Raw genomic sequence first — 24,428 nt, forward strand, 5'->3', positions numbered from 1 at the left:
TTTTGTCTCTCTATAATTCTCTCTCTATGTTCAAAATGTCTCTCTTCTTCTTCTTTTCTCTCTCTCCCCTTTTCTTCTCTCCCCGCTTTTCTTCTCTTTCATTTTTTCCTTCTTTATATCTTTCTCTCGGTTTTTTGTTCTCTCTATCCTCATTTTTCTTTTTCTCTCTTTTTCTCTTTCAAGTTTTTTTCTCTCGCTCTCTTTTCTCTCTATATATTTTTTCTTCTCTCCTATTTTTCCCTTTCCTCTCTTCCCCTTTCTCTCCCCTTATTTCCTCTCTCTCTCTCAAATTATACATTTTCTCTCTATCTCTCTCTAAGTCAAAAACTGTAATTTAAAAAAAAACTATTCGCTTTTCTCTTTTCCCCCCTCTCTCTCCCTCTTTCTATTTATTCTTCTTCTTCTCACTCTCACACACACACACACTCTCTCTCTCTCTCTCTCTCTCTAAAATTTTTTCTTTTCTCTCTCTAATTTTATATTTCTTCTCTCTATAATTCTTACTATTGTTATTATTATTATTATTATTCTTCTTCTTTTCTCTCTCTCTCTCTCTCTCTCTATTTTTCTTTTTCTCTCTTTCTTTTTCAATTTTTTTCTCTCTATATAATTTAAAAGGGGAGGGAGAAGAGAAAAGGAGAGATTACACATGAGAATGAGGGGAGAGGGTTTTAATTTTAAAAAAGAATGTTTGGAAAAAAGAGGTAGGTTCGAGAAGCCCTTTGGAGATTCCGAACCTACAACCAAAATAATATAGTATTAAGATTTTAGTAGTTATAAATGAGATATTCAATATAATAAAGATGGATTAAATATGAATAATATCATGTAATAAATTTGATTGTGAGATGGGAGTGATTCATTGCACTTAATTGAGTTAGAAAGTAAATTAGTTACGACATTGAGAAATGCATCAAGTCTATATAGTATAGCCTAAGGATTAGGTTACAACTCTTTAAGGAATCAGCATGGGAGTGTTTAAGATTTCAAAGCATAGCAAGCATTTGAGATCATGACATCTACTCTCCCCATAGGAGTAGAGTTTACATCATGGCCAAAAATTTACTTATTCCTACAAGACCAAATATGGCATAAAACCAAGGTTCTAAGCAAGTTCCCAAAGTTTCAAGGTTGCCTTGTCAAGCACACAATAATTTCCAAATAAGATGGACTACAAGGAGAAGTTTCCCTTCATATTGGTATCTTTAAGCCATGATTTAATCTTCCCTCGAATTGTTCTAAATTTTTTAAAGGATTGTTCTAACTTTTTTTTTTTTAAATGTGATGCCATTTATGAGAAGTTATTAGATATCCTCAAAGCGCCTTATACAGGTAGAGCTTAAAATCCACCATTCCATCCTTAGGAATTGGGTAGTGAACTTGGGTTCTTAAGCTACGCACACAAATGCCTTAACAACTAACATTGCTCGGTAATTGGTCTAGGGGGCCAATGATGGCCCCCCCACTTTGTATCAAAGGAATCCCAAGCAAACCAACCACCCAAAAAAAAAAAAAAAAACACACACACACACACAAAAAGGCGTCCGGTAACCCCTTCTGATTGATCGATTTAGGGTGGGTTCAGACCCGGCAGACAAACAAGCATCCTAAATACAAATGGCGAATCAAATTTCAGCATGGAAAACTGTATGTTCACACACATGGTGGAAGGCCAAAAAAATTAGGGGCCTTTTTTGACACGTCATGACCAAGTTTTCGCCTCTCCTCCGGCCTGCCCAACACGGATACTTCTTCTTTATGCCATGTCTTCTCTTTGGCTCCTTTCCTTGTCCACCACTAATGTGAATGAGATGGCGGACAACTCTTGGGAAATCCTTGTAGATGGGTGGAAAAGGGGATTTTTCACCTTTTGTCCACCGTGCAAGTGTGAACCCACCTTTAAGCCTTTTCGCTATCTTTCTGTCATCACGGATCGCACGCCCCCTGGCCCCCCTCACAACTGCGGCCAATATTTTCCTCAAAGGTTTAGCTTTGTAGGCCGTGTATGATGCTGTGGTAGAACATCGCCCACCAAGCGTAACAACAAGACACCCGCTGTCTGCAAGGCGACACAGGATGAATCGCCATTACAATCCCCGGCCTGTTTATAGGACCATAGCTTTTTACCTGAATGAGCAATCAAGCACTCGACAGGATGCATCAAACGCGGGGCATAAGCAGTCGGCTAGGATTGCTTCAGTCTGTCAGCAAAGCAACGTGGGCAAGCCATTGCAACTCCTTTGTCAATCAGGTTATATTGATGGCGCACCCAGTCCAGATCCTTGCGGGTGTGGTTTACTTCGACCCATAAATGTAGCCATGTTCTAAGCCCCTTCTGATGACTGGACTTGGAGACTTTTGTATGTTCACTCGCAGACAGAAAAGGGGGATCAAATGCATAAGGGGATAGCCAAACCCTAAGCAACCTTAACCAGGATTGTATATGCTCAGTTTGGCTTTGTTTACAGGATGCATTCTGGTTCAGTCCCAGCATTGCTTACTAATGCTTCGATCGTTGTTATGGTTAATGGTTTGGTCTCTCCCGCTTTCTTCTCCAAGAGGTCTATTCGGTAGGGTTGCCCTCTGGCCCCTCTGCTATCTGTCCTTATCATAGATCCGTTGCTAATGGTGCTATCAAGGGGTCACCTGATGGTAGTCATTTTTTTGTTGACGATAATGCAAGCATTGTTCGAGCTAAGCGATCCTCGTTTAACAACTGCACACATCTCTTTCTGCTTACAAGATTAGTAAAGCCAAGACAGAGCTGGTACTCTGTCTCCTATGATAACCCTCAAGAATGGTTATTGTCTTATGGCCTTTCGGCTTATCAAAGTGGGTGAAGTTTTCATGTATTTTTGGGATTGATGGCAGTGTCCATTTCTCTCTTTTAGTGAGGTTCTTAGTCCATGCTTATTGCTAGTAGGATGGTGGCTAAGGATTGGAAACTTTGTTTGGGAAGTCTGCAAGACTTTCACTCAACTTTGTTTGGGAAGTCTGCAGGCCTTTCACTCAGCTTGCAATTGGATTTCTGTGGACAAGTATTTAAAGAAAGGGGATCAAGTTGAAATGATTGCAAGGTCTCTACCTCATTTCAAACTTAAGGATATACTTTTAGTAAAACACAGGGAAGAACTTTACTTTGTAACAAGAGTAGCTATCATGACTTAATGGAAATTGACAACTGAGATCAAGAAAGGATTGCAAGGCAAAGTTTATACTTCCCTATTTATTTGTCCATCTTTTGACCTTAGGGACAAATAGCTTTTAAACATGTAGAGGGAAGTTTTATTAATGATAAATGTAACAACTAAAAACTTGATGGAAACTAAAGGCTGGCATCCACCATACAAACAAATAGTCCTATAGTTAAGATTTGTTATTCCCTCTATTTCATTTTGAACCTATATGTGAGGTCATATGAGATATCCCACCTCTCTCTAATAAAAAATTTAAAGGGTACTATTCTAGAGATTTTAATTAAATATACAAAGGTAAGGATGTGTGGAGAGAGAGAGACAGAGAGAGTTTCTATCTCTTTACTTGACTACCAATGTAGACCTCCCCCAAAGGTTCATAATAATCATATGTAACTACTCTCTCTTGGCATTCTCTCTTGATACTTTTGGATTGGGATTGAAGACAAAAGGGGACACTCATCTCTATCTAAGTTGATTTGAATGGAAACTAGAGCTTGTAAAGGGTAGATATATGGGATCTCATAGCTTGAGAAGATTAGAGACAATTAATTTCATTCACATAAAAGTTCAGAAACAATTCTTGGAGCAATCAAGTGGAAGGCATTCAATTCTCAAAATAGAAAAAGAAATTAAATATTTGATCTATTGCCACATCATGGTTATTAGGTTCATAGGGTACATTCCTCAACATAGATTAAGGTATCATATGCACACGTCACCTCTCTAGATTAAGTTATCAAGTTCATAGGGTACATTCCTCAAACTTAGATTAAGGTATCATATGCACACGTCACCTCTCTAGTAGTAGTTTCCTTAAACTTCTTGACTCAAAGTTTTAACACACCTAGAGTTGTCTTCTATGACAATAAGCTCTTTACACAAATTTTAGCAAGCTTCAAAGGAGATGAGGGTGCCGCTACATCATAACGTTAGAGAGTTGTCTTAGTATCTTCTTTTGTTAAAAGCTTAATTTCATACACGAGCTACAAATAGAAGAGAAAATAACAACAAATCAATCAAATCTTATCAATTATGACTAAACATAACTATCCCTCTCTCACACTAAAATATTAAAAGTGCGAAGAGGAAATGATCTAATGTGACTAGTTGATCAATAATTTTGCATGATTTGATCAATAATTTTGCGTGATTTTTTTACTCAAAACATATTGGAATCTAGCATGCATTTGTTCACAAGGAATTCGATCCACAATTGATCTAAGCATTCACAAAACATTTGAGCAAAACTTTCAAAGATTACATGCATCTTCTTGTTCAACTAGAACAAGTTAGGTATCATCGGTTAAAATCTTGGACCTAATAATTTATACCTCAAAGCAAGCATCACCAACAGAACAAGTCCAAGGCTTCATTCCAACATGATTAACTTGCTCTGCAACAAAGCTTCATATCACTTGATGTTGGAAACAAAGCTCAAGAACATAAACCATGAAGTTGATGCACTCACTAAGCTACTTCTTCAATGATGTACTCGTCAAGAGAGCTCTCTCCATGTACTTATTAAGAGCTTTCTCTTGCTAACCATATTGTAGGCTACTCCGCCATCCAATATATCCATATCCACACAGCAATGCTTTATGCACAAAAAGATGCAAGTGCTCAATTGTAGATTTCTACCTTGGGACAAGATTATAAGCTCAAAATTTTACTGTAGGTTCCTCAAAATAGAGATAAGAGATCTAATAGAAACTCGAACTTAGTTCAACTTTGTGGAGTAACATCTTCATGATCCTTGTCAGCTATTTGACATAGAGCATTGGGTTTGTTATATCAGTTTTTGTCAAAGCTATAGTAATTGGGATAGCTAAGGGTTAGAGAAATAAAGTCCCCAAACATGGATGTCATTAGAAATAGAGGTAAATCTAAGGCAAAATCCTTCTCCAAAATATTTAACACAATTTACAAAAATCAAAATCAATAACTAAGCATCACCCATTGCTATATTTGGACAACCTGCCCTTCAGTCTTTCAAAATTACCTCCGCTTAGAAGCACATACGTAAGAACGAACTGTTACATCTGTTTGATCTACACTGCAAGGTGGCATGGAGTACGGGAGCATTCACTCCTCTCATTGAGCTATTCTAGATCTAATGTTTTGATTTGCTTATAATTAACACTACTAACAGCTTTAAGCTTAGGTGAGTAAGGCGAAAAGTAGAAGCCTCTTATGGCAACCAGAGAGTGAAGTGTGGTGGTTACAATAGTTGTAGACAACATATCTTAAGAACTCTCTCTCCAAAGCAACAGGACTACAATTTAGCTATGTGACAGTATGAGTAATGAAGAAGCTAACACCCTCTCAATAGTAGGAATGTATGGAAGCTGCAAAATAAAAAACACTAAAGAAAATGAGAAATAGGGAGCTCATGGAGGCAAACAAAAATGCTCATTGTGAAATCTGACAAGCCTAAAACATAGATTTCAAACCTCAATTTAATTTATAAGGATGCAAGGTGTTTTTTGCCACTTGTCAAAGCACAAGGCACTTGCATGCCTTCTGCCTCACTGTGTGGCATAGACAACATATGATACGAGAATGGCAATCCCAAAGGCTTCAACTATGTCAATATATCACTACTGATCTGTATTACCTCTGGGCAAAAGATAAATTTATCCCTCCTCCTACAGCACTACTCTTTATTGAGTAGGTCCACCGAAATGGGGTGATCCAAATAGCGCGTTGATGCCTTCCAAACCAAACCCAAAAAACTATTGAACTTGTAGAGAGATCGTGTTTTAGCCAAAATTTTCAACTGGATATTAAAAGAGTGATTGACAAGAAAGCTATCATAATGTAACAACCTCAACCAAGAAGACCTCCCCTACAGGCACAATACTACTAGACATCCAAGCCTATGCTCCAAGCCACCACAATCCTTAAGACATGCCATTTCCACCTTGACATCCATATCACAAAGGCTCAAAAGTGCTACTGAAGGATAATAGCATGGCTATATCATTATTATTGGGTAACACCTTTTCATGCACAAATGCTCAATCAATCATCAAATCTTCGAACCTGTAAGCTGAGTTAATTTGCATACTTGCACTGTTCTTTTACAACAATGATGGTTTTGTTTACATAATCGCTTACATGATGATATATGAGTCATTGCTCTCTCTCTCTCTCTCTCTCTCTCTCTCTCTCTCTCTCTCTCTCTCTCTCTCTCTCTCTCTCTAACGCATGACTGCACGCATGTGCATGCATGCACCCACATAGGCACATACACTGGCAAGTGTACACAGACATGAAAATACAGTGTTTATATAACTGTGCTTTTTGGCGCACAGTGGTCACATATCATCACAATTTGGAAACTAATATTAGACTGAGGGAGAGCCTGAGGGCAACCACAGGGGGATATGCCCAACAGTACTTTCTTTGGGCCATAAGCCATTCATTATCAACAGTGCTTCATCTGCAAGTCCCAAAGAACAAATACAAAAGACATTGACATAGAGAGGTGGCAATGAGCAAAATAGATCTGAACAGTTAATTTTTATATAAACTGTTGCGAAGCAGCATCAGCTCACCCAGGAAGGGTGCTTTGTTGACAAGGTAGTATCAGTGATGTGACCACAGCCTTGCATACATTTGTTCCATTCACAACTTTGCCCCTGGAGGCCAAAAGACATATAACCAAAATCTTTGTTAGTACCCTGTGGATAATACATGAAAATAAATACTAAATCCAGTTCTAAATTATGCAATCCAAATTTAAGAAAAATTGGCCACATAAAAACTAAGTACCATGTACATGCCACCTCAGATCCAAATAATGCATATGCTGGCAACATTCCAGCATCGTAGCATCTTGGATAAAATAGATTTACTCAGGGGTTGCTGCATTTGCAGAAATACTGGAGAAATAGTACTGTTATCTGCGATCTTCTGCTGACCGTCTCTTGACCAAAAAATGATCGATAACACGAGCATTGCAATTTGGATCCCGATAGGGCCACTGAGGGATCCATACACTTGGATATTTTCTGTTGTGTGAAGGAATACCTCCCCTTAGATGCACTTCCTCCTCCCACTCGGAATCTATTGCCCACTCTTTGGGAACCTGGTAGATAACCAAATTAATTTGAGCTGTCAGCCTCCAAAAGCGTGTGCACAACCAACCAATGTAACTAAAAATGTGAGAAATGAAAGGTTTTCAAAAAACAATGTCTTTAAAAGTTACAAGAACAAAAACGTTAGGTTCAACTATCCATGCATTGATATGACCTAGAAAATCTTGTACTGCCATACATGCAAAAGTTGTGGGAAATAGGTAATGCTAGTAAACACCACAGGAGAAGAGAGATGCAAGAACACAACGGCTATTGATGTATGTATAGTGGGCATTACTAACAACATCATCCACATAATCCTGGATTCTATCAAGCAGTGATAGAATCAATCATCAACTAATTCTGACATTCTGAACTCAAAACGGCTTGAACCTCATTCCCTCCGTCCTTTTTCTTTCTCAATGATCTTTATCTTATGCTGATGATAAGCCACCGGGTTATCTGGCATCCAGAACTGGGTTCAAATCTTCTATTTTATAAGATGACCATACAGATGTGGAATTGAACTCACAACCTACTGGTAACCATGAGTTCAAGCTACCGAGAGACCCCCCACAGGAGAAGAGAGAGATGCAAGAACACCACGGCTACTGATGTATGTATAGCAGACATTACTAACAACATCATCCACATAATCCTGGATTCTATCAAGCAGTGATAGAATCAATCACGAACTAATTCTGACATTCTGAACTCAAAACATCTTGAACCTCGCTCCCTCCATCCTTTTTCTTTGTCAATGATCTTTATCTTATGCTGATGTTAAGTCACCTGGTTATCTGCTGGCATCCAGAACTGGGTTCAAATCTTCCATTTTATAAGATGACCATACAGATGTGGAATTGAACTCACAACCTGCTGATAACCATGTGTTGAAGCTACCGAGAGACAAAACCCCTCTCCCCCCCCCCCCCCCTCTCCAACACACTGCACAACCTGCTGCTACCAACAATCAGTCCCCAGCCATGCTGCTGTGTCATCTAGTCACTTGTCAGCTGCTGCACTGCACGTGTCCACATCCACAAATGTGTTTAACCAGCCTCTTGAAGAAGGCCAGCAAGGCTCTAGTTCATCAAAAGCAGTACTACTTGAACTTCTCATAGTTGTCTCATAGTTGTACTCTCTCCTTAAGTGTCCTCATTCTTGAGTATCTGTCAGTGCGACCATAAGTAGCCACCATGACCACATCACCATGGAATTGCAACATTAACGACCAATTGCAACAGATCATTCTTTGAACCATCAACTTGAAACTACTCAATTTGTGGACCGCCCTTACATGCCACTAAGGTCTGCTCCTACAATTGTGGACTAGAGAATCCCACCATCGCTGACACAACCAAATCCTAGTTGTCCTGCCCACTAGAGCTAAGTGCATCCTCTAAAGAGCCATCAACTCCATGTACATACACACCACAAGCTCCCAACCACAGACTAGGGTCCCTGAGCAAAGAAAAGGCATCTCAGATGACCGCTGACACTTGCTAAGCTGAGCTGCCAATGGTGTAGCAGAGTGATGCAAGGTCTGCACCACTTGCCAAATTCGGTTAGTGAGAGAAGGAACCACCTTCCAAGGTATCATGTCCCTCGCCTGCTTCTTGAAGCAGTACCTTTCACCTTTACTCTTCCCCTTAGGCCAAAAGGCCTACTTCATTGGTTGTGCTACACTAGTGAGTACCATTTGGAGATGGTACTTATAAATGATTCAATCTCGAATCAAGTTCTTGATGCCTCCTCCATCCCCCAAGCAACATGGGCACAACCCACAATCATCACTTGCACCAGCACAAGATCATGTTGAATCAAGGAAGATGAATCCACACTCATTAAGGGTAATAGGGCAGAAACCATGACAGAAGAGGTTGAGGCTACCACCACAACCTTGCATACATTTGTCAGGTACGAAAGGTACAATACGATAAAATGGTACCTTAAGATTTTATGAGGCACAATTCAATATTAGTACGAAAAAAAATCACTTGATGTTTTAAAACTACAGATGATTGAACAAAAGTTTAAAGTCAAAATACTAATGCCATTAGAGTATATAAGATGAATACATGAGGTTACAAGCCAAAATCTCTATGGCATATGCTAGCAACCACATGCACAACATGTGCCACAACTTACATAGATCGGAGTGGATATAAAAAGAGAAGTGGAGGCTAGATAGAGAGAGAGGCCTAGAATGAGATATCACTATCATCATCATCAGTAATGCCATTTACATCAAAGTGCTCTTCAAGAGAGTCTAAAGATGACTCCTCAAAGATAGCTAGCGAGACACACTCACCCTCATCCTCATTGATGAGGTTACCACCATCATCAAATGATGGCTCCCTAGGCAATGGCTCTCTAGGCAAGGGGATGTCATCTTAAGGCACAGGATTGGAGCTATTAGAGCCCCTCTTCACATATGTTGGACTTGAGGTCTTTCCATAGGATCCAACCTACACACAAGACACAACACAAGCCATATCCACAAAATAAAAGGGACTAGATATCAGACTCACCTCCAAGCCAGAGTCAAACAAGCTCAATCCCGAGCCTCAACACTAGCGACACTGGGTCATGGCCACATCCCAAGGGTTGGTGTTCCATACCACCAGCCCCACTATCTTGGTATATGGATCCGTCAACCAATAGGCCAAGAGTCCAAGAGTGGTGATCACATGATGCTGTGCACAATAGGACCTTGAGTCTTATAAATAGAACTATTGGCCCCCTAACCCCGAAGTGTCCTTAGTGTGTTTGCACTAAGTCACCTCATGACAACTATGACCAATGCTACTAACCCATCCAAATATCCAACGGATGTAACACTTCCCCGCCTTATGAATGATTGTTGTCCTCAGCAATATCCTCAATAACAAAGTGGGAAAAACAACTCTTCAATGAATGTACGAACTCCCGAGTAGCCTCTGCCTCAGTGTGGTTTTTCCACTTAACCAAACACTTAGAATAAATGGTCCGACAAAATGGTTTAGTCCTAAGGTCAAGAACCAATTCGAGATCGAGTGGAATATATTCAGCGGTGTTCTCGAACTTCTTCAATCAAAATAATCAGTTCACCTTATCTCAATCGTTCCTTCAAACAACTTATGTTTGAACTCAAATTTCCAAAGGTAAATCCAGCTCATAAAACATGCTACTTATCTTCTTGGTAAATTAGGAAGGACCACAATACCTCGAAGATAATTTATAGCACTTGCCAATAGTCATCGACGAGTCACAGTCCCTTGGGACCACAATACCTTGAAATGAGTGTATAGCATTTGTCGATAGTCATCGAATTAGTGTCCTTTGGAACTTAAAGATAAATCCACATGCCCTCTTAGAGCTCTCAAGAAGTACGATATTGGTTAGCATGAAACGTGGCACGATCCTAGGCTGTTTTAATGCTTTCCCTATCAATCATCAACATCTCATGCATATGATGTAAAAAGTTAACCATGGACTACAACTTCATCCCCTTGAGCTTGACAACAATCGATGGTTTCGACTCATAACCATACATAAGCATAAACGGGCTATAACCAATAGCTAAATGCTTGGCATTGTTATAAGCAAACTCAATCTAAGAAAGATAATGCTCCCAATCAAATTGGCTACAAGAGACATACGCATGCAACATATTCTCCATGGTAATGGAACATCCCCCCAGGATCCAACCTATACACAAGACACAAAATATCCACAAATAAAAGGGACTCCACATTATACTGCTGACCTCCAAGCTATAGAGCCAAACAGGCTCACCCCTGAGCTTGGGTGTTAGCAGCACTCCAAGTCACAACCACTTCCCAAGAGTTAGCGTCCCATACCACCATCCCACACCGCCTCGGTGTATGGATGTGTTGGTCAACGGGCCAAGAGTGGTGATCACACGATGCTATGCACAATTGGGCCTTGAGTCCTATAAATAAGACTCAGTCGCCCTAACCCTAAACTCTCCTTAGTGTGTTCACACCGAGTCACTTCATGACCACTATGACCAATGCTACTAACACACATTCAGATATCCAAGGATGTGACAAAACAAATCCGTGTTCATGTCAACAACTGCTAGATGACTAGACCCCTACTGCCACCTACTTGAACTCAAAGTCCTCGCCCATAAGCATGTTGACTGCGTGTCACAAGTGTCAGCACTATTAGCTCTCTATAGAGCTCCACACAAATTAACTCCTCATCAACCTCCTGATATGCACTCTGGAGAGTGTCATCCATCAACTTCAAGGTATCCACATTCACCTACATATGAAGGTGAAATTTATAAAGCGTAAAGTTGAAAACAACAAACTGAATTTACATACTCTTCTGGAGTAGTATTAACTTGCTTGAGACCATCCATACTAAACATTACCCACATCATGCGCAAGTTATTATGGCAGTAGGCTAGACCCTCTACCTGCTGAGTCGATCGCAAATCTTCATGTATGAGTGAATAAGCACTCCAATTTCTCTCAATTGCACCTAAAGAGCAATCCTGGGTAAGACTCTCATGACTAAGGGCTGCAAAGTCTCCAATTGTAGCCAAAATTCTCAAGTGAATTTCTTTCCTAACATGTGGGAGAAGGAAATGCCACATGCCCTCTTTGATTTGCATAGTAACCAAGCTCCTTCAACATTGCATTGTGGTTATCTTCAGGCACAACACGAGTCAAGTACACAAGCTGATCTAATCAAAGCTCTCTAGCAGCCATGATGGCAAGTACATAGTAATCAAGCTCCTTCAACACTGCATTGTGGTTAACTTCGGATACAACACGAGTCAAGTGCACAAGTTGATCTAATCAAAGCTCTTTAGCAGCCATGATGGCAAGTGACATGGGCCAGATATACCAAGCCTGCAAAAAAAAAAATAGTCTTATGCCTCCATTTCATATATTCTCTACTATATCAATGAGGTGTGCATGTCATGTCTCTGTAACCAAAGTGCAAGCCCACACCTCCACCAATGTTTCTCTAAAAAAGTGAACAAGAATGCCCATTGTAGACCCCTATAAATTAGTGAACAAGAAGGCTTGTAGTGGACCCCTCCACCAATGTTGCTCTAAAGAAGTAAATAAAAAGGCCCATTGTGGATCCCCTCATAATCACTCATGTGAAACATCCTACAAAAGGGAGTCACTCAATCACAACAACAAGAACCTTCTGCCAAAACTATTCATTTAGGCACAAGCACTACATGCTTCACTCCCCTATGTCTCAAGCTCATCCCACTCATTCCACAAAGTGGATACCACTTTCAAACCACACCTCATAAAGGCACTCCAAAAGCAGGCACCACTTGCTATGCTCGTGATATGTTGCAAGCACCTTTATCTTTTTTGTGAAAAATGAGAAAATCAATGTACCTTTAAGTACCACCACCTTTACCCATTTGAGCTTCTTGATGTTTTACATGAGCAAGTCAAGGCAATGGATAGAGAGAGCTGAGCCTTGGAGGATGAGAGAGAGAGAGAGAGAGAGAGATTTGTGGTGGTGTTTTTGCCGATTTTATGCACAAGGTGGCCCTGTTTGGGGGGGGGGTTGTGTTGGTGGGGAGAACAGAATATACATTATACAACATACATAAATGATAAATATGACACTTGAAAGCTTAAGCAAGTGACAAATTTAAAGAGGCAATGCATGCCTCAAAGATCACTTGTCAAAAGTGGTGGTAGATGAACATGCCCCTTATTTTCCTCCCCCTCTTGCTACTATCTACAACCTACAAAAAGTACGTGCCAAGTAAACAAGATACAAGTATGTTGATGATCCCATGTTTCCCTTGGTCACTCCATCCATCAATGAGAATGGAGCAATCATACATCACTCATGCACCTCAGATAGGGTTAAGAGCTTATCAATCCTCTGCTTCTCTTCATCAATTTTCTTATTCTGTATGTTGTAGGTGACACCAGTCAATACTTTATATGGACACACATTGGAGATGGCTTTTACCATCTTCCATTGCTCTTGCTTTGGAACATTAAATGCGAGATTGCACTCAATAATGATATGTGCAATCTAAATGTTTGTAAGTCATTGCCTAAGAAAGCCAACCGACCTTGCACCAAGGTAGTCAAATACAATCCATCCAATCATGGGCATAGTATGATACCAAACATACATACAAATGTCGGATAAAAGTCCGTTTCATATGGTCATTAAAAAGTCCATAGGAAAAAGGGTTAGACTAGTAAAATAGTACTTACTTTACCATGAGAGTTATTACCCATGAGATAGAGTGTCGTGAGGCATTATCTATTCAACACTATTACAATTTACAAATCAAAAATATATTTGCTTCAAGTTTCAACAATAATTCATGAACATGATGAGAGCTTGAGGCAAAATGTAAATCTAAGACTATAGTCATAAGTAACTTCCAAGCCCAATTACATTTATAAGATTAAAGATATGTACAATGGATTAAAAAGAGAGCTATCTACAATGATGGATCATGAATCAGGGATCATGGATAGCGAGTCACAAGTGCCAAGTGGCAAGTACAAACCAAATGAGTCCTCAAACCCATTACTCACATGAGAATCATGGTCATCACTAGATGAGTCTAAAGGGCCTAGAACAAAATCGCAATCACTAATCAAGTTGCCCTACTAGTAACACACACACACACACACACACACACTCTCTCTCTCTCTCTCTCTCTCTCTCTCAAAGGAGGGTATCCTCAACAACACAAGCGATCAAAGCAAAAGAGCCTCCAAAACCATGTCTCGCGTAGGTTCTAACTACCACCTACGTGTTGCACCAATTACAATGCCTTGAGAAGTGGATCCCAATCGTCATCCCATACGAGTGTATGATACTTGTACTCAACAGTCAATCTCCTCCAACTTCATGTAGAGCTCTTTGATTGACAACGTACTCCTCCCTCCCTCCCTCTATGCACACTATGGCCCCTATCAACTTAAATTCATCCATATTTACCTGAAAATTTCAAGTTGAAAGATCTAAGACGACTTCAAATTTTTTATTCATGGATTAGAACAAGTAGAAGCTAATAACTATGGACTCAAGTTTCAAATTATTTGTTGTGTCATAGGTGAAGCTTAGATAGCGATCTAAACATATGATAAATAAAGAGCCAAGACTAGTTGCAAGAACGCTAACTAGGTGAAAGATAGATTGATGATAGATTTGGAGGGGTGACCTACCATATTATGAACCTTCCCTAGTTGGCTGAGGAATCATTTCCTTACTATTGGCTTGGGGGCGAATCCTCATCAAGTGGACCATTGGCTCCTTAAGACCCCTCGACTAGGGGCCACTTGTGTGGTACTCAAACCCCAAAATAGGGGTCCCTCATAAGTCCCATACCTTGCAACTCAATGCAATGTGCCTCAACTTACTACTTGTTGGGGGTTAAAGGCCATCTATCCCTAGCCACCTACATTTATATATACTTACTACCCACACACATATACACTGCAAGTAGTAACCACGTCACTATCACTTTATTCTTTAGTTGATAATAGAATAAGAGAAGGTAAATCACACATTATGACTGTTGGAGTTTTCACACAGTCTTGCTCTCTCTTGCTTCAACCTCCATAGCTCTTGCTTCCGCTTATGCTTCCACTCCTCCTCCATCTTTCAATTGGTATCAGAGCCAGCATTCAAGGAGCTTTACTGGCATTGCATTAAGCTTGGGAAGAGAGCTTGACTTACAGCTTTCATGACAATCCCATTTTAGTCCATTTGTAGTATACATTGGCTTCCCTACCTTCAACACTTATTCCAAGCTAGTTGAGGAGTTTTCCAAGGCTTAACTAAGCCATGTTGAGTACTTACTAAGATGAGAAGCAACCATTCTATCCATTTTGACTGGGAAGTATAGAGTCGCAGTGGAAGTAGATCGAAGAGAGAGCAGAGAGCAGAAAGCAGTGTTCGAGGAGTTCAATGGCACAGAACTAAACAGTGAGATAGAGTGAGAGTGAGTCAACAGATAGGTGTGTACCAATGTGGTACACACACAAAATAAAAGAATGCATTTATACTTAGGGTACGGTACACTTATACCCGCTAGGGTGAGTTCACATGTGTGAAGTAATATATACACGAGAGCGCGCGTAAAGGGCCTTTACACCCAAAAACCTCCCACTTAAAGGTCTAAAGCGAACCTTTAACCAACTACCACAAGTCTGATGCAGTGCTCATGTGGAGCCTTTGCAAGACTTTTAGTGAGACCCTCTACAAGGTTATCCTATGATTTGATCTTAGTCACGGTGACTAGATCATCATTCAAAACTTGTCTGATAAAATGATACCGAATATCAATATGTTTGGTACGTGCATTAAATATGGCATTCTTAGCCAGACATACAACGCTCTGGCTATCACATCTAAGTACAGGTGTTTTGTTGGGCAACCCAAAATCCTTGACCAAACAACCAAGCCAAACTGCTTCTTCTGAAGCTTCAGTGGCTGAAATATATTCAGCCTCAGTGGTAGAGAGTGCTACTATTTTTTGCAATCTAGAGCACCAAGAAATTGCCCACTCGTCAAGGTAAAGATATACCCGCTAGTAGACTTGTGAATATCCAAGTCACCTGCCATGTCTACATCACAATACCCCTGCAAATCTAACGTACCCTTGCCATAGCAAATACATTTTCTTTGTGTGCCCTTAAGGCACTGTAAGATACATTTCACTACTTCCCAATGTGCTTTGCCAAGATTTGACATGAACCTGCTTACAACTCCCATTGCATAAGCAATGTCAGGTCTAGTGGTAACCATAGCATACATGAGTGAACCACAAGCTGAAGCATAAGGAACACTCTTCATAGTACTGACTGTCTTATCATCTTTTGGGGAATTTGCTTTGCTAAGCTTAAGATAAGGTGGAAAAGCTGCACCAAGAGGCTTAGCATCAGCCATAGAAAAACGAACAAGTACTTTGCTGATGTGCTTTTCTTGTGAGAGAAATAAGAGTAGTTGCTCTCTATCTCGTGTTACACACATGCCCAAAATATGTTCTTCAGCTGCATCCAAATCTTTCATGGAAAAGGCTGAATTCAGTTGTCCTTTCAATGCATTGATCTAGCTTTTATGCTTACCAGCAATAAGCACATCATCCACATAAAGCACAAGTATAATAAGGCTTCCATCATCAGCCTTTAATATATAAGCAGTGATTTGCACCACTCCTTTTAAATCCATGTGAGAGCATGAAGGCATAAAACTTTTTATACCATTGTCGAGGAGCTTGTTTCAAACCATACAAGCTTCTCTTAAGCTTACATACCAAATGCTCCTTTCCATGTATAACAAAGCCTTCGGACTGTTTCATGTACAGCTCTTCTTCGAGATCACCATGCAGAAATGCAGTTCTAACATCCATCTCATGAACTTCAAGATCCAAAGATGCTACAATAGCAAACAATACTCGAAGAGTGGTCATTTTGACAACAAGAGAAAACACTTGCCGAAAATTTTGACAACAAGAGAAAACACTTCCCGAAAATCAATGCCCTCCTTTTGTGTATAACCCTTAGCCACAAGTCTGGCTTTGTATTTGGGTTTGTCATCCACACATTTGATTTTATAGACCCATTTGTTAAGAATGGCTTTTCTATCCTTCGGCAATGTAACCAAATCCCAAGTATCATTCTAATACAATGACTTCATTTCTTCCTGCATAGCTAGCTCCCATTTTTTCTTTAACTCACATGATAAGGCCTCTTTATACATAAGAGGCTCACCTTCATCTGTGAGTAAAATGCAGTCCAAAGAAGGATCAAATTTTTTAATGGGTCTTTTGACATGTGTAGACCTTCTTACCCGATCTGTGTTATCAAGTAATAGATCCACATCCAAGGGAATATCAATGACCTCATTGTTAGGCTATTGAACTACATGTTCACGTTGTTGTAAAATAATTTCAAGCTGCTATACTTCACTTTCAGCATGCTGATTTTGGTGCAAGCTGATATTCAGCATCCCCTTGCTGCCCATTTTCATCTGGCTCAATAATGATACGCTGATTGTCATAATCAGCATCAAAATGGCTGCTCAAGTAACTGATCATGTTGAAATTTAACTTTCTTTTTGTCTGAGCCATTAGATGTGACATTTTCCAACAACTTTGACTCATTAAATACCACATCCCGGCTGCGTAGCACCTTTTTCATGCTTGGAACCCAAACTCGATAGCCCATTTCACCTTTATCTCCATAACCCATGAAGATGCCTCTATGAGATTTCATGTCAAGTTTGATTTTGCTATCAACAAGTACATGTACATAGCATTTGCAGTCAAAGACTCTTAAGTGGTCATATGAAGCAGGTTTGCCAGGCCAAACCTCTTCAGGGATACCACTTTCAAGTGCATGATGTGGAGATCGGTTGCAAATATGCACCGCGGTTTTAAGTGCCTCTTCCCAAAATGATTGCGAGAGATTAGCTGTGGACAGCATGCACCGAATCTTCACATAATGTGTGATTCATTTGCTCAGCCACACCATTAGATGATGGATTGTAAGGAGCTGTAAGCTCTCATTTAATCCCATTGTCATCACAGACGTTATTGAATTCTTTAGATACATACTCTCCTCCATTATTTGTTCTTATGCATTTTAACTTTAAGCCTTTTTGAGTATTAACCAATGCATAAAACCTTTTAAAAGCATCCAATGCCTCATTTTTCTGCTAAGCAAGTAGACCCATAGCTTCCTAGAATGGTCATCAATAAAAGACACAAAATAACGGAAACCACGATGAGTTTTTATTGGCATGGTGCAAAAATCAGATGGACTAAATCCAAGATACATGCCTTACAGATGGACTAAATCCAAGATACATGCCTTACTAGAGGCTCCATGAGAGTATGGACTCTTTACATGTTTACCAAGAACACAATCATCACAAAAGTCGAGCTTTGAGTTTTTCACATCAACTCTTCCAAGTGAAGAGAGTGTCTGTAAACCCTTTTGGCTCATATGTCCAAGACGCTTGTGCCATAACTCCATGTGTGACTATACTTCAGCAACTGCAACAAACTTTCCAGAAAGTGCTTGCAATAGAGATAGTACAGAGTCCCCTTTTTACCACCTCTAGTGACTAGCATAGATCCTTTCTGTATTTTCCACATACCATCACTAAAAGTAGTGACATAGCCTTTTATATCTAGCTACCCAACAGAAAGCAAGCTCTTCTTGATGCCAAGTACATACCTAACATCATGAAGAATCAATTTCCGACCATTTTCTAGAGCCAAGTGTATGATGCCCATTCCTTCAATATCACATGCATGATTGTTGCCAAGGTAGACTTTTCCAAGATTACCTTTTGCATAAGTAGAAAAACACTCCAGAGATAGAGTTACATGAAAAGAAGCACCATTGTCAACAATCCACGATTGTGACAAACTATCATGAGCTGATAACAAAGCATCTATCAGATCTGTTTTAGTGATATACATGTCTTCCACTGACATAGCAAGCAAATCTGAAAATGCAACCAGCAAATCAGCATCTTTATCATCTTCTATTTCCTCAATAACAACACTAGATACCACATTTTCTTTTTCTATCCCTTTAGGGGTAGAGTTGCCATCCTTGTCATTCTTGCTTCTTGCGTCCTTGTTTCTTTTTAAAGTACTTGCAATCAGGCTTTTTATGCCCTTTGCAACCACATTGATAACACGTTACATCTTGCTATTTCTCCTTGCTTTTGCTAATACCAGTGAAAGCATTCAAATGCTTTGAGGCAAGCTTGGACTCATCAAGCTTCAAGTTGACCAACTTCTGCATGAGATGTACCTGATTGACAGGAGTTGTATTCTCATAAGTAGCCTTGAGTTTCTCCCAAACTACATAGGCAGCATCAAGCCCCTTTATATCAACCATCATCTGTGACAACCATTTTAATGTAAGTAATGGCCTTTTTATTCATTTTAGCCCAATCCTCATCTGACAAACTAACAGGCTTATGTTCTTCTAAAGCATCATCACAATCCTTTAGAAAGAGTATACCCTGCATACGATATTTCCAAAGATCAAAACCATTGCCATCGAATTTACGAATCTCAAAGAGATTCTTTGTGTCAAATGTAGATGCACTGCCAACCATCTTCAGTAATACACAGCTGCAATAAAGGGTTGAATGCTTTCAACCAATAGCAAGGTTGCTAAATTGTAATAGCAAGTACACACTCTTGTATTTCCAAGGTGTCCAAGAAGCATATGTTTAGCTGCAAATTTCAGTCTCAAGTACTGATTACACCATATGCACGAATCAAATCTGATACATTTGCATTAAGGACAGCTCCCACTTCAATGATACATCACCAGAATTCCCAAATGCAATAACCCAAATGCTGTATTTACCACTGTTTCACTACATAGTGAGTATTTAGCAATACATGTACCAAGAAAAGCTGCCCTTTTTCAACATTTGAAGCATCCAAAACTCAAAAGACTCCCACTCAACAGTGAATCTGTTGCAATTTCACTGTCCAGTCTCAAAACGACTCAAAAATACATTACCAATGTGAAAAGCCCCGAAATTTCTACAGTGAATCTACTTCAATTGCATAAATACATCTTCCCAAGCATCAAGTATGGGCTAATGTTGCAAAAATTTCACAATTTCTGCAAAAGCCCCAAATTTCAGGATCCAAGAGTGCACAATTTCCAAGAAATTGGCTCAACCAAGCAAAAATTTCACTTGCATTTGAGAATCCCCAAAATTTCTAAGGCCTGTGCACTCAATGTCTGCAATTTATGGTTCAAAAGTCACTGAAATATGTGTCAGGCACCAAATTTGGGAAAAGCCCCAAATTTTAAGGGGAGAAATTTGCACAAATTCGGGATCTCTACTTGCTCACGTGAACATCTGGGAGGGGGAAATAAATCAGACTGAAGATTTCTGATTTTAATAAAAAGAAAGTATTGGAGGCGTCCACCTGCCCGTTGTCTGAGCGGCCCGACACGCTGCAGTCGCCCATCGCGCAACAGTTGCCAATCGTGTGTCAATCGCACCTCGCACAGCAGTCCATCAAGACTGTACCTGACTCTGACGTTGGTCTTGCATTTATCACACTGGTCATCGACAACTGTTTGCTCCCTCGTGTGTTGTTGAATGGTTGCCCGCTCTTCAACAGCCCGCCAGACTATTACGTCTGGTCACAATGGTGACAATTCCACTGTCAGCTGGCGTGAGCCATTAGCTCTAATACCAGTTTGTAGAGTCGCAATGGGAGCAGATAGAGAGAGAGAGAGAGAGAGAGAGAGAGAGAGCAGAGAGTAGTAATCGAGGAGCTCAATGACACAGAACTGAACAATGTTGAACAGTGAGATAGGGTGAGAGTGAGTCGACGAATAGGTGTGTACCAATGTGGTACACACAAAGAATAAAAGAATGTATTTATACTTAGGGTACGGTACACTTACACCCGCTAGGGTGAGTTCATATGTGTGAAGTAATGTATACACGAGAGAGCACATAAAGGGCCTTAACACCCAACAGGAAGAGAGCTTGATTTATAGCTTTCATGGCAATCTCATCATAGTCCATTTGAGATATGCATTGACTTCTCTACCTTCGACACTTATTCCAAGCTAGTTAACGAACTTCCCATGGCTTAACAAAGCCTTGTTGAGTGCTTACTAAGATGAGAAGCAGCCATTCTATCCATTTTGAGCGAATACAAAGCATGATGTAGAAGTCATGGACAGCTATAGCAGCTTGATAGCACTTTCATATTTTGGCCATAGCTTTTGCATACGATATCGAATTGAGATATTCTATAGCACAAAACGAAGAGCGTAATGAGAACTACAAATCTGAGCAATGATAGAGTTGATTATGTGTAGTTTTCAATTCTATGTTTCACACAGAACAGAGCAATTCTAGTTTAGACAACAAGCATTCACAGTTGATGTCTATGTATTGAATGCCTACGTGTTATTCAGATATACTACATGGTTATATTGATGCTTAGCATTGTTGTTTATGCTCGGATATGCTTATGTTGAGCTATACATCTTGGATTTGAGCTTTGTCGATTGCATTTGGGCAATGGCTATTTACTTCAATGATTTCCACTTGCAACTTCAAGACATACTGAAGGTATATACTCCCAAAAATATACATGATGTATTTTGGGCACTCGGATGCTATAAACTCTATACATTGAGCTTTCTTTGCTACTTTGAATACTCTGGATTTGGTCCACTTGAAATACTCGGTATTTTTTACACAGAGCTTGGTTCATTTGAGTCACTAAGAGACTCTCTTATGCTTCATTGGTTTACGTATATTTTGTTACTACAGAGGTTTATGACTATGGGCTAATTTTCCTTTACTTTGGACACCTTGTATGTCTAACAGATACTAGGTGGTACCCGGTGTTAGATTTGGGCCTAAACTAATTTATTGGCCACTAATGTTAGTGGTGAGTTAAAAACTAGGTATTAATTAATTAATTAATATCACTCTAAGGGCTAACAACTACTCAAGGCTACTTGGAAGATAAATTGGGCTAACCAATTTAATTATTGACTAGTAAAATTAATTTTTTGAGCACTAGAATAATTATCAAATTAATTTTTAAAATTAATATTCTATAAATTAATTTAATGAGTTGGCTAACGTTGGAAATGTTGAGATTCAAGCTCGTAGCCCTTGGTTAGTTGTTTATGCTAGTTGAATAAGGAGGTTAAGTCATACTGACTTAACCATGATTAGATCTAGGTCTATTGATCTTTTGTGAAGTACACAGTTGACTTCTGACTGTGTTGAAGAAATGGAATGACAAGGAGCATTTCTGCTACCCTTTGAGCCTGTGCCTTATGTCCATCTCTCTCTCTTTGAACTCTAATATGGTATCAGAGCTTTGAAGAAGTTGCAGAAGAGGCTTTTGTGAAGATGATGATGATGATGATGAATAAGAAGCAAAGATGGTCTTGTAGCCCTTCCTGATGTTCCAAAGCATCTCGGCAGTCTTCTTCATGCTGGGTCTCTATTGCATTGTTGGGATTTTGGGTCCAACGTCTGCAAAGCCTTGCCATCGTGAAACATGTCAAATGCCCATTTTGCAATTATTCTCTCACTTTGCTCGCATTTCTGCTCAATGGGATGTCTGCCTATAAGCATTTCAACAAGCAGTATCCCAAAGGAGTGGACATCACTCTTATGTGTGAGCTGGTAAGTTCTGAGATACTCCGGATCCAGATAGCCGGCCGTCAATCCTCGCTCATCTACCTTCAGCTCTCGCAAAAATTCTCAGACTTGGCCAATGCCTGAATGCACTGGCTCCATTGATGAAACCTCATTATGTCGCAAATAATCAGGCTTGTAGAGTTTATCAGTTTAGGTTCGTTTCATTCCCCCAGTAAGGTGCTCCATGGATTATCACAAGTCTCCTTTTTTGTTGAGGCAGACATAAAGTTCATCGTGCAGCTATACGCCGCTCGTTGTTGCAAAAGACCTTTGGCTAGATAGAGATGTGTCAATGAAAAGGCTTGTCTTGTATTAAGGTCCCATGTAGCAACCATATAAAAGAGGATGTATTCAATCTGCCATAAATAAGCGTGAAACAACGTGTATCGAGAAAAGAGGCATAATGTGGTCACTTATTCGATCAAGCATCCAGATAGAGCCATTGCAGGATAGTATGTCAATCTGAAGTTGTAGCCAATCCTTGCCTTGGGACTTCAGCTTGCATCAGTTGAAAATGGAATGGGCAATTGCTACTTGGTAGATATGTAAAGAGAAACCGGGCTTGAAGATCACTGAGTCTAGCGAGAAATGTACTTGATTCTTTGTCAGTGATTTAGTGTGGTTGCACACTACAACATTTCAGCTAAGCAGTTGGGCAAGACAATTGCAGAGCCGATTTCAATGCTTACTCAGATGACCATTTATGATGTATTGTGGTAAAATACAGTGACTAGTCAGGAGTTCTAAGAGCTATGCAAAGACAGCAATCAACTTTTATGAACCCCCACATCATAGCACAGAACTGCAACAGAAGATCCTCAAATGACTAGAGGCTTTTGATTATGCTACACTTGCATACGGGACCCTTCCCAATGTTCTTGTGTTGATCTCGCAAGTAAATTTTGGTTTCTCAAAGTGAGTCTGAGGATAATCTCTGCAAAGATTTTTTACTGAAGGTTGTGAAGCGAGTTCGGGAACTCAATGTTCAAATGCAAGGCTGCCTTCATGTGTGATGATTTCTAATGGAAGCAACCATGGTTATGGTAATGATGTGCTTTAGGAAAAAGGGCTGCACTGCCTAAGAAAATTGAAGTCGGACAAAAAGAAAATCTTTGAATTGAGTATGGTGTTTGTTGCTTGTAAAAACTGTCTCTGCAACAGTTTTTTATCAGCAGCAGGCGTATGCATGGTGAAATATGCAATTTGGAGTAAAGCACTCATGGTCAAGTAGATAATTCTATGACAGAATATCATTGTGTTTCAATGAGCAGTTGAAGGATTTTTTAGGGTGTATTTCTTGCATGTATTGGATCTTATGCAGTCATATAAACCGAAATCTGTATAATTTCATAATTGAATGTCTTTGTGGAGTTCAAGGGTGCTAATCACAGATTTTGGTAGTATAGCACTAAATGGTCATTGAAGTATATTGCTTACTGGCATTTTGAGAAATTGATTGTTTTGCAAAGCTAAAGACTTTGAAATGGCAAACACAGGAGAGAAGGATACTATCACTCAGACAGTTGGTGAGAAGCTAGAATACAACAATTTCGTTCTATGGAAATTCAGGATGTCTAATTTCTTAATTGGAAGAGGCTATTGGGACCTAGTTACACGTCTTGAAGATGAGCCCAAGCTACCGGAGGATAGACCTCCAACACAGGATCAGTTAAAGGCACATAGGACTTGGTTGGAAAAGGCCAGCAAGATCTTGCATTGGTTGTCATTATGTGTGTCAGACACAAAGGCTATGCAAATTGCAAACTGTACTTCCCCAAAAGCTACTTAGGACTTATTGATGAAGAATTATGGGAATGTCACTCATGCGAGAAAGACACAACTGAAGTAAAAATTCAGCCACATATCCAAGAATGGAAGGTCTATTGAAGACTATGTCAGTGAGATCAGATCCATTGCAGAACAACTAGGCTCAATTGGAGCTGAAGTT

At 39.8% G+C, this 24,428-nt stretch overlaps 1 protein-coding gene across 3 annotated transcripts in view; it reads right to left on the reverse strand.

Moving 5' to 3' along the window:
• Positions 1 to 6,333: 6,333 nt before the first annotated feature.
• LOC148024828 (uncharacterized) overlaps positions 6,334 to 24,428 on the reverse strand; it is a 65,705-nt gene continuing 47,610 nt past the window's right edge. For all 3 annotated transcript variants that reach the window (XM_087694481.1, XM_087694478.1, XM_087694480.1), the window contains 3 exons: positions 6,972 to 7,287; positions 6,755 to 6,838; positions 6,334 to 6,639 (listed from right to left, as the gene is read on the reverse strand). In XM_087694481.1, coding sequence (XP_087550607.1) covers positions 7,099 to 7,287 — 189 coding nt within the window. In that variant the 3' untranslated portion in view covers positions 6,334 to 6,639; positions 6,755 to 6,838; positions 6,972 to 7,098. The remainder of the gene's footprint in view (positions 6,640 to 6,754; positions 6,839 to 6,971; positions 7,288 to 24,428) is intronic.

Source organism: Lygodium microphyllum, chromosome 15 (assembly GCF_053477565.2).
Source record: "Lygodium microphyllum isolate KBCC chromosome 15, Lygodium_microphyllum_v1.1.10, whole genome shotgun sequence".
NCBI lineage: Eukaryota > Viridiplantae > Streptophyta > Polypodiopsida > Schizaeales > Lygodiaceae > Lygodium > Lygodium microphyllum.